Source organism: Neophocaena asiaeorientalis, unplaced genomic scaffold, assembly GCF_003031525.2.
Source record: "Neophocaena asiaeorientalis asiaeorientalis breed wild unplaced genomic scaffold, Neophocaena_asiaeorientalis_V1.1 scaffold168, whole genome shotgun sequence".
NCBI classification, from domain to species: domain Eukaryota; kingdom Metazoa; phylum Chordata; class Mammalia; order Artiodactyla; family Phocoenidae; genus Neophocaena; species Neophocaena asiaeorientalis.
In genome coordinates, this window is record NW_020175664.1 from 118041 (window position 1) to 130125 (window position 12085).

Sequence of the window (12085 nt, forward strand, 5' to 3'; positions counted from 1 at the left end):
ACACCGATCCTTTCAAATTATTTCCCTGAGTGCTCCAATTACAAAAAACAGGCTGTTATATTTCTTTACTTCTGAAATTTCCTATTTTCTTATATTTTTCATATCCTTACTATATTTCTATTTTCACTTCATGTAAAGGTGCAATCCATGGGTCTAATTTTGGCCTCCACGCACAAAAAGGCAGGCAAAACTATAATCGTATCGTGTATACCCATGAATGTTGGGAGGCAGGTATTAGGGTGTGAGAATCTGAAATTTCACTGTATTTTTATTATGGGCACCGAAATAATCTAGGATACACCATGGAATGAATAGCTAAATGCAAATTATGAATATACATTTTCAAAACTGTAAGTTGTTTGAGTCTAACATGGAAAGAGATTGTTATAGATGCCATTCAACCCAAACAGCCAAATAATGTATTATTAGGGTTCATCTATTCTGTCACTCCCCAGGCTCTCAAATTTATATCATATTGTATCTTAAAATTGTGTCCTAGTTTTTCTAGGTTACACGGATATGAATAAACCCCACCTAAAGAAGTAGGTCCTTTTTTTTTTTTTTGGCCGTGCAGTGCAGCTTGTGGGATCTTAGTTCCCTGACCAGGGACTGAACCTGGGTCCTTGGCAGTGAGAGTGCGGAGTCCTAACCACTGCACTGCCAGGGAATTCCCAAGAAGTAGGTCCTTTCATCTTACTGATCCCTTTCCTGAGACCATCATGGTGACAAATGAAAAGCATGTAATGAAACTATGACATCAACAGGTTTCTAACTTCAGGTTGCCGGTCATCAACAATAATGCAGCCTTTTCAAGAAACCTCAAATAACTGAATAAAAAAATTTCACAAACTGAAGATAATTAAACTTTCCCACAGATGTCCTTTCTCCATTGGCAGATTTAGTTCCCCCAGTATAAACTTTCTTATGTGTAAGTCGATTGACAGCACTGGTTGAACACTTTATCACCTTTGTTACATCTGTAATGTTTCTTTCCGGTATGAATTCTTTGTGGTGTATCCTGAGGTCACTGCTTAAAGGCCTTGACACACTTGTACAGTTTTTATCTTATGTGAATTCATTCATGACCACAAAGGGACACATTTCTGACAAAGCTGGTCACTGTCATTACATTTGGAAGGTTTCTCTCTAGTAAGAATTCTGTTATGTTCCACAAGCCTGGTTGCAAGCTTTGCCACGTACTTAAGGTTTTAAATTTCTCTCCTTGATGGAGTCTCTGATTTTAAGGCTTGACCACCTGCATAAGTTTTATCTCAATCCTTATATTCTTTCTACTATGAATTCTCCAATGATCCCCAAAGCTTCAGCTTTTAATAAAAGCACTGCCACATGTATCAGCTTTATAATGTTTCTTTTCCGTATGTATTTTCTGATGCCTAGCAAGGTTTGTAAATTGGGTAAAAGCTCTGCCACACTCATGACATTTGTAAGGTTTCTCACCAGTATGTATTATCTTATGTCGATTAAGATGTGAACTATCTGTAAAGGCTTTGCCACACTCATTACATTTATGAGATTTCTCTCCAATATGAGTTCTCTTGTGACGCCAAAGCTGTGAATTCTGGACAAAAGCCTTATCGCATTCATTACATTTATAAGGTCTTTCTCCTCTATGAATCCTCTGATGTGCTGCAAGGCTTGAGTGCTGGGTAAAAGCCTTGCCACATAAATTGCATTTGAGTTCTCCAGTGTGAGTTCTCTCATGACCCCAAAGCTGTGAATGCTGCATCAAAGCCTTGACACACACACTACATTTATTTGTTTTCTTTCCGGTATGCCTTCTCTGATGCCTACTAAGACTTGAAATTTGGGTAAAAGCTCTGCCACACTCACCACATTTGTACGGTTTCTCTCCAGTATGGATCGTCTTATGCTGAGTAAGATTTGAATGTTTTGTAAAGGCTTTGCCACACTCAACACATATATAAGGTTTCTCTCCAGTATGGATTCTCATGTGCTGGGTAAGGATTGACCGCACGGGAAAGGCTTTGCCGCACTCATTACATTTGTAAGGTTTCTCGCCAGTATGAATTTTCTCATGAATCCAAAGGAGTGAACGTTGAATAAATGACCTCCCACACTCTTGACACTTGTAAGGTTTCTCCCCAGTGTGCAGCCTCTGATGACTTGCAAGGACTGAATTTCGACTAAAGACCTTGCCACACACATCACATTTGTACGGTTTCTCTCCTGTGTGGATTATCCGATGGTTCCTTAGGGCTGAGTGCACACTGAAGGCTTTGCCACACTCATTACATCTGTAAGGTTTCTCTCCAGTATGGATTATCTTATGTTGCGTAAGATTTGAATGCTTCCTAAAGGCCTTTCCACACTCAACACATAGGTAAGGCTTCTCTCCAGTATGGATCCTCTTATGCTGAGTAAGGCTTGAATGCTTCCTAAAGGCTTTGCCACACTCATTACATGTGTAAGATTTCTCTCCAAAATGCACCGTCTGATGACTTCCAAGGATTGATTTTCGACTGAAGACCTTGCCACACACATCACATTCATATGCCTTCTCTCTCGTATGGATGACCTGATGTCGAGTGAGGTTTGAGCGCTGATTAAAGGCTTTGCCACACTCTTTACATTTGTAAGGTCTCTCTCCAGTATGAATTCTCTGATGACACGCAAGGTGCGAATTTCGACTAAACACCTTACCACATACATCACAATTATATGGTTTCTCTCCTGTGTGGATTAACTGATGTCTACTGAGGTTTGAGCCATAAGGAAAGGTTTTGCCACACTCATTACATTTGTAAGGTCTTTCCTTGTATGCTTTCTGGTCTTGTGTCAGTACTGAAGGATGCATAAAGTCACTCTTATATGTATTAGAAATGTTGGTTTGGACAATAGGAGAAATTGTCTGAAGTGGTAAAAATGAGGCCCTACTGTTGATACTCTTGTCAGCCTGATTAAATTGATCAAATTTCTCTTCACTTTTAAATATATGCAGTTCATCCCGAAAGCTTAATGTAAGCTTATTTTCAATAAGTTTGTTTCCAGTATCCCTTCCACCATGTTGATTTTTTCTGTCAGTGAGATTTTCACTATGGGTTATAGGCATTCCTTTGTAATTTCTTTCATCATCTCTCCACTGACACTCAAACACATGCATGTTTTCCTGGATCTCCCTGAAGTAAAAATCTCTGATTTCATGGCTTTCATGTCTTCCCAACATCACTGTCTGGAATACTTCTCCTGTGTCACTGTTCGCTTTTGGTTTTAATTTCTTGATCACATGTATGTGAGAGACAGCTACAAGATATAAAGAAACACAGGTATCCTATTAATTACAGATCGTAAATAAATGTTTCATGTCGAAAACGTGATATGACGCCAAAGGTAATACTTATCCGGAACAGAGTTATAAAACTTCCCAACCATGATCTCCAAAATTTTTGACACACTAAAGAAATAGGATCCTTTATTAATGAAAGAATAATCACATGTAATTCAAATTAATTTTAGGGTAGCCTAGTCAAACACCCTATGACAAAAACACTCACATTGTGCAAACTTAGCTCTCAAAGAAAGGGTATTTTCCACCATGACCACAAAGATCACATGCCTGTTGGCAGTAAACATACTGCTGTCTCATAACTGAGGAGAAAAACCCATAATATATATTTTATGCATAATTATTGTACATAAATAAGTACTAAAGGACAATGTATTGTAATGGTAAATAATCCAAAACAAGCTTATCTAATGAATAATCTAAATAACTCGCCATTTAGAATCACAAAACCATTGCAGCATTGAGAAAATAAACCAATAAAACAATTTATAAGAAAACAAAATATTTATCTTAATACACATTATAAATCCACATGTCCCCATTGAGAATAGGCATTTTACAGCATTAATAAGTGGTGCGTGTCAGATATGTTGCATAATACATGCTGAAAAAACATCATCTATAAATCACAATATAAATTGGTAAATATTCTAGTAAATCATGATAAAGCCAGCATAAATAATAAGTCACCATATAATAGAAAATTTTACTCTGTGGAACTCTTTTTTTGCGGTACTCGGGCCCCTCACTGTTGTGGCCTCTCCCGTTGCGGAGCACAGGCTCCGGATGCGCAGGCCCAGCGGCCATGGCTCATGGGCCCAGCTGCTCCGCGGCATGTGGGATGTCCCGGAGCGGGGCATGAACCCGTGTCCCCTGCATCGGCAGGCGGACTCCCAACCGCTGCGCCACCAGGGAAGCCCTACTCTGTGGAACTCTTAACATTCCCCCTTTAGAATAAAGAAAGGACTTCTATTCTAGAAGGAGCACACAGTATGAGAACTGGGAGTTATGTTGAAATCACCGACTCATGCAATATCATGTCAGGAAAATACATAACATTATAAAGAAGAGCTGGAGAAAGAAGTCAGAAGTCACAGTTATGATTTCATGACTGCAGTTATATCAATTAATTGAGAAATTCCCTCTCTATGTAGTGCCCTTTAATTATCCTGTTCACTGGCACCAAACTATATGTGATACAGAGTAATGTGCTTTGAAATTTTACTAATTAAGGTCAGAGACAACATTGTTGAGAATATACTGCAAAATAAAAACATACAAGGTGTATTGCAGACAAAGGGATATCTCATAATAAATATGACAGCAAGTTGACATATCCTATTACAGAAAAGTAACTTTTTGAGTCTTTACTGTAAAACATACAATATTCTAAGCCATCTAAAAACACTAATTTGGGGACTTCCCTGGTGGCACAGTGGATAAGACTTCACGATCCCAGTGCAGGGGGCCCGGGTTCAACCGCTGGTCAGGGAACTAGATCCCACATGCATGCCACAACTAGGAGTTCACATGCCACAACTAAGGAGCTGGCGAGCTGCAACTAAGGAGCCCGCCTGCTGCAACTAAGACCCCACACAACCTAATAAAAAAAACCAAAAACAAAAAAACCACTAATTTGTTTTAAGGCTTGAGGTAAATCACCACTATTTTTAAAATAAGGACAGCAGATTCACAGGGTTTATGTACCTAACACAAATTTACACAGAAAGTGACAGAAGCAAGATTTGAACCTGTACCTACAGAATCAGACGTGTTCTTAAGCATGACTGGCCACTCAGGCAGTACAGATTACAGAATATTACAACGAATACCAGGAGCTTAGAAAGAAATACTTCAAGGGAGATATAGGAACTCAGCTGTGTCACTGTAACAGTGAGACTCGGCCACTCCTCCTGGAATTTGCTTTTGAGTCCTCAGCCCTGTACATTCTGATTCAGGTCCTGTCTGGAGAAAGTTGTTCAGTGGATAAATAGGGGTCATTTTTTACAGTGTGAGTAGTGCAGGGGTAGGGTAGGGTGGGTGGGTAAAGGAGTGTTGTGGAAATCGGGGAGTTCCAGAGTACAGACTTAATAACTCTAGGAAATAACAGTGTATTCCATCCAAGTCAAGATACATGGTGAGAAAGGTCAGGTCTGAGGAAGGGCAAGAGTGGAGGGCAGGGAGTAAAAAACACGTGGGTGCACAGCTTGTGTCTGCATGTCTGTGGGTCTACAACCATACAAGGGTGACTAAAATACTGAGCTCGGAGGAAAAGAAGAACTGGCAAGGAGTACAATGCTGTCCCAGTTTTAACTAATGTAATTATATACAGACTATGGGGCAAAAATGGAAGAGCAGGTTTACACCTATATCAATACATGCTGTGAAATCTGTTAAACTGAGCATCTCATGCGTCCCGTTTCCAGGCATGTATTCAACACACAATGATATTCCAGGATATGTGCAAGTATGGGAGAAGAATAAGGAAATGGCCATCAAGAGGAGATGGATGTGTTTACTCTGTACACACACATGCAGGTACAATAAAATGTTATCAATGGTACAGCAAAATAGGGGGACCTTGATTTTAAAATGATGATCTCCTGGCTGGGTGGGCAGAGAGTTTGTCTGGAGAAACCAAGATAGCAGGAGGTGTTTGCTAAGGTCTGAGCATTTTAAGATGTGATAATGTTAGTTTTTTTTTAAAAAAAGAATTTTATTAAATAAAACACTACTTACATAAAATCTTTTAAAAAAGAAATCTAAGACTGTTTGGTATTAAAAATAATAGTGTCCCTTTTCCTGGGGTCTCTAATTACTTGAACTCATATCCTGGATCTCTTAACACAATCTCCGCCATATAAAAGGCATGAGGAGTGATGTCAGCAAGATGGTAAGACCAATAAACTCAAGGCAATGATTACCCCATGGAGACACCCAGTTAATAACAATATACAACCAAAGGGGAAAAAAAATCCTTTGGGAAAACTCTGGAAACCAGTAATAAAGCTGCAGCACTCAAACAAATGACTACCCCCAAAACACTGAACCAAAAAGTGTCAGAAAGATCATGACGATTTGCTAGTCTTTGACTCACTCACTCCCCAGCACATTGCTGTGAGAATGAACAGGAGAAAGCCTCCCAAAACCCAGATCTGCCCTCAGGAGGAAATGCAAATCAAAACCACAGTGAGATATCACCTCACACCCCTCAGATGGGTTACCATCAAAAAAGACAAGAGATAACAAGTGTTGAGCAGAATGTGGAAAAAAGGGATCGCTGCTGGGAAGAATGTACACTGTTGCAGCCACTATGGAAAACGGTATATAATTTCCTCAAAATATTAAAAAAATAACACCCCGCTATCATATAATGCAGCAATTCCACTGCTGGGTATATATCGAACAAAATAAGATCACTGTCTTAAAAAGATACCTGCATTCCCATATTCATCACAGCAGTATTCACTACAGCCAACACATAGAAACAACCTAAGTGTCCAAGAGATGAATGGATTAAAAAAATCTAGTAGGCATACACAATGCAATATTATTTAGCCACAGAAAAGAAGGAAATTCTGCTATTTGTACCAACATGGATGGATGTTGACAGTATATGCTCAGTAAAATAAGTCACACATAAAAACTAATACTGAATGATCTCACTTATAGGTGGAATATATATATATATATAGAAGAACAAAAAAGACCAAAGCTAGCAGAAGTAGATCAGAGATAAATGAAATAGAGAATAAAAACTACAGAAAACCACAACCACAACTGGGAGGAAGCTCCCCAAATTCCAGCTCCTTCCTCAGGAGGAAATGCAAATAAAAACCACAGTGAGCTATCATCTCACACTGGTAGAATGGCTATCATCAAAATGTCAAGGGCTTCCCTGGTGGCGCAGTGGTTGAGAGTCCGCCTGCCGATGCAGGGGACACGGGTTCGTGCCCCGGTCCGGGAGGATTCCGCATGCCGTGGAGCGGCTGGGCCTGTGAGCCATGGCCGCTGAGCCTGCGCGTCCGGAGCCTGTGCTCCGCAACGGGAGAGGCCACAGCAGTGAGAGGCCCGCGTACCGCAAAAAAAAAAAAATGTCAAGAGATAATAAGGGGAGGTGAGGATGTGTTGAAAAGGGAACCCAGTGCAATGCTGATGGGAATGTAAATTGGTGCAGCCACCAATGGAGCGTTCCTCAAAATATTAAAAAACAAACAAACAAAAAAAGAATGAAACAGGAGGGAAGGAGGCAGGGCACAACCTTTGAAAGAATGACAAAGCCTGAGGACATGACATAAACTGATTAGAACCAAATGGATCCAAGATGACTGACAAGTCAACTTTTTCCACTAGACCTTGAGCCTCAGTATACGCTCACATCAGCAAGCTAAATGACACACCCACAGGCGCCATGACAGTTCCAACACCGACCATAAGGATCAAAAAGTGGGCAGTGGCCCAATTCCTGGAAATCCCCGCCTCTTCCTAAAATAGCTGGAATACTCCTCCCACTCATTAGACTATGAAATTACCCGCTCCTATAAAATTACCCTCCTATAAAAACTGACAACCCTATACCCTGGCGCTTTTCTCACCTTCTGAGACAGCCCACACTCTGTCTGAGGAGTGTGTTTCTCTCTAAATAAATCCACTTCTTACCAATCACTTTGTCTCTCACTGAATTCTTTCTGCCATGAGACATCAAGAACCTGAGCTTCATTAAGTCCTGAAACCAGGTGTGTGATCTCAGTTGGAAGACTGTGGGTTTTGGCCGGGTTCGAGTCCTGGCACGTGGGTTCAAGTCCCAAACTGAGGTGCATGGTTTCACTCCCATAGGATATAGCAATCCCACTTCTGGATACATACTGAAAGGAAGTGAAATCACTACCTCAGATATCTGCCCCCCATGCTGTTGCAGCATGATTGACAATAGCCAAGACATGGAAATAACCTAAGTGTCCAACAGTATGTAAATAAATTTTAAAATGTTACACACACAATGGAATATTATTCAGCAATAAAAAAATTAAGTAGTAAATCCTGCTACCTGTACCAGCATGGACAGACCTTCAGGGCATTATTCCAAGTCAAGTAAGTCAGGAGAGAAACACAAATACAGTATGACCTCAATTATATCACACGTAGTGGAATTTTAAAACAAAAACAAAAGCGAAACGATTAGAAAAAGAGTAGAATAGTGGTTGCAGGGGCTGCGGATTGGCAGTTTCAGTTATAAGGCGAATAAGTTCAGGGGATCTAATACACAGCATGGTGACTGCTGTTAACAATACTGTAATTATATACTTGAATTTGATAAGACAGTAGATGTTAAACGTTCTCACCACACACACACAAAATTGTAATTATGTGAATTGATGTATGTGTTACCTAAGCTGTGATAATTATTTAGCAATATATTATATGTATATCAAATCATCACTCTGTACACTTTAAATTTACACCATGTTATGTTTGATTATATGTCAACAGACCTGGGGAAAAAGAAAATACAAAGGAGTGCACAAAAGAGATCCTGGGTGAGCTTTGACAGGGCGAGAGAGAGTCATGGACATATACACACTAACAAACGTAGTAAGGTAGATAGCTGGGGGGAAGCAGCCGCATGGCACAGGGATATTAGCTCGGTGCTTTGTGACAGCCTGGAGGGGTGGGATAGGGAGAGTGGGAGGGAGGGAGACGCAAGAGGGAAGACATATGGGAACATATGTATATGTATAACTGATTCACTTTGTTATAAAGCAGAAACTAACACACCACTGTAAAGCAATTATACCCCAATAAAGATGTTTTAAAAAATGACATATATGATGTGACCCCAATTATTAAAAAGCATTTTCATATAGAAGAAAAAAAAAAGAGATCCTGGTTTATCATATGAATAAGAATTTCAAAAAAAAAAAAAGCAGAGAGAGAGAAAGGAAGAAAAGATGGGAAAGAAAAAGATCTCAAAAGACCAAAACAGAGCCAAAGCTCCAGAAGGAAAGAAATAAGAGTAAGATTAGAGATAAAGGAACTAGAAAATATAAAAACCACAATCACAAAACTAAAAGTTGGTTCTTTGAGAGACAAAATTTACACTCAGAAAGATTAAGAAAAAATCAGAAGACTCATAGCTAAAATCAGAAATGAAAGGGGGAACATTATAACTGATTACAACTGATGCTACAGAAATCGAAAGGATTATAAGAGAATAGTATAAGCAATTCTATGTGTAAATAAAGAGTGGTAAACCAAGGAGAAATGGCTAAATTTTTAGCAACACAACCTCTGAAGACGCAACAATTCAGAAATACAAAAACTGAACAGACCTATACCAGCAAGGAGATTGAATCACTAATCAAAAAGCATCCAACAAAGGAAAGCCAGATAGCTTCACTGCAGAGTTCTACCCAACATTTAAAAACAATGAATGCCAATCTTCCTCAAACACTTGCAAAAAAACATGAAGTGGAGGAAATACTTCCAATCTCGTTCTATGAGGCCAGAATTACTCTAATAGTAAAACAGACAAAGACACTGCTAGAAAACCACATACCAATACCTCTGATGAATACTGATGCAAAAATCACAAATAAAACGATAGTAAACCAACTGCAACACCGCATTAAAAGAATTATACACCACGACCAAGGGGGATATATTTTTGGAATGCAAGGGTGGTTCAACATATAAAAACGTTTCCATGTAAACATGCACATTAATAGAGTAAAAGGAGGGCTTCCCTGGTGGCGCAGTGGTTGGGAGTCCGCCTGCCGATGCAGGGGACACGGGTTCGTGCCCCGGTCTGGAAGGATCCCGCATGCAGCAGAGCGGCTGGGCCCGTGAGCCATGGCCGCTGAGCCTGCGCATCCGGAGCCTGTGCTCCGCAACGGGAGAGGCCACAGCAGTGAGAGGCCCGCGTACCGCAAAAAAAAAAAAAAAAAGAGTAAAAGGGAAAAAAAAGCTACACAATCATCTCAATTGATGCAGGAAAACTATTTGAAAAAAGTTAACATGATAAAAAACACTCAATAAAGTGTTTTGGCCATTTAATACATGTCCAATGTATTAAATTATTTATACATGTCCAATGGCCAAATACATCATACTCCATGTTGAAAGACTGAAAACTTTTCCTGGAAGATCAGGAACAAGACAACAATACATGCTCTCACTATCTGTATAAAACATATTACTGAAAAAAAATTACTAGAAGTCCTAGCCGGAATGGGACGAAAAAGAAATAAAAGGTATCCAGATAGAAAAAGGAAAGAAAATTATCTGTTTCCAGCCAATATGATCAAATGTGGAGAAAGACCTGAAGATTCTGCAAAAATCCTGCTAGAACTAATGAATGAATTCAGAAAAGTTGCAAGATATATTACCAACATGCAAAAATCAAGTGTTGTTTTTTTTTTTTTTTTTTTTTTTTTTTTTTGCGGTACGCGGGCCTCTCACTGCTGTGGCCTCTCCCGCTGCGGAGCACAGGCTCCGGACGTGCAGGCTCAGCGGCCATGGCTCACAGGCCCAGCCGCTCCGCGGCATGTGGAATCCTCCCGGACCGGGGCACGAACCCACGTCCCCTGCATCGGCAGGCGGACTCTCAACCACTGCACCACAAGGGAAGCCCTCAAGTGTGTTTTTATACATTAACGATGAACAATCTGAAAGAAAACTGAGAAAACAATTCCACTGACAATAACATCAAAGAATAAAACACACATAACCTTAGCAAAGATTTGTACACTGTAAACTAAAAACATTGCTGAAAAATATTAGGAAAGATACAAATAAATGCAAAAACATTCCAAGTTCATGGACTGGAATACAACATCGTCAAGATGTCAATATTACCCAAAACAATCAACATCTTCAATGCAAATACCTAGCAAAATCCCAAGTGTTTCTTGTAGAAATAGATAATTTCATCCTAAGATGCATATAAAATCTCAAGAGACAAAGAACAGCAAAAACAAGCTTGAAGAGAATAAAGCTGGCGATCTCCCACTTCCTTATTTCAATACTTAACACAGGGCTTCCCTGGTGGCGCAGTGGTTAAGAATCTGCCTGCTGAGGCAGGGGACACGGGTTCAAGCCCTGGTCCGAGAAGATCCCACGTGCCGTGAAGCAACAAAGCCCATGCGCCACAACTACTGAAGCCCATGCACCCTAGAGCCCGTGCTCTGCAACAGGAGAAGCCACCGCAATGAGAAGCCCGCACACTGCAACGAAGAGTAGCCCTTGCTCACTGCAACTAGAGAAAGCCCGCACACAGCAACAAAGACCCAACACAACCAAAAATAGATAAAAATAAAATAAATAAATTTATTTAAAAAAATACTTAACACAAAGGTACACTCATCAAAACAGTGTGGTACTGGCATAAGGACAGAGACCAGTGGAACAGAATAGAGAAATAAATGTCAGAAAGAAACAATGTGTATACGGTCAAGTGATGTTCCACAAGGGCGTCAAGACCAGTCAGTGGGGGAATGATAGTGTATACCACAAAAGATGTTGAGAAAACTGAATATCCACATGCAGAAGAATGTAGCTGGACCACTGGCTTACACCACATACGTCTAAACATGAGCTCCAAAAGTATAAGACTCATAGCAGAAAACAGGAGGAAACCTTCATGACACTGAATTCAGCAATGATCTATCAGACATGACATCAAAAGCACAGGCAACAGAAGTAAAAATGGATAAACTGGACTGCATCAAAATTTACAAGGTATTGTGCATTAAAGCACACTCA

The 12085-nt window shown here is 40.0% G+C and overlaps 1 protein-coding gene across 2 annotated transcripts in view; it reads right to left on the bottom strand.

The window, feature by feature from the left end:
- Window positions 1-248: 248 nt before the first annotated feature.
- LOC112390537 (zinc finger protein 160-like) overlaps window positions 249-12085 on the bottom strand; it is a 50092-nt gene continuing 38255 nt past the window's right edge. Inside the window, exon 6 of one of the 2 annotated variants that reach the window (XM_024731508.1) lies at window positions 249-2789. In XM_024731508.1, the coding sequence (XP_024587276.1) occupies window positions 1322-2789 (1468 nt within the window). In that variant the 3' untranslated portion in view covers window positions 249-1321. Of the gene's footprint in view, window positions 3283-12085 lie in introns of both variants that reach the window. The other variant, XM_024731507.1, reaches the window with a different exon arrangement.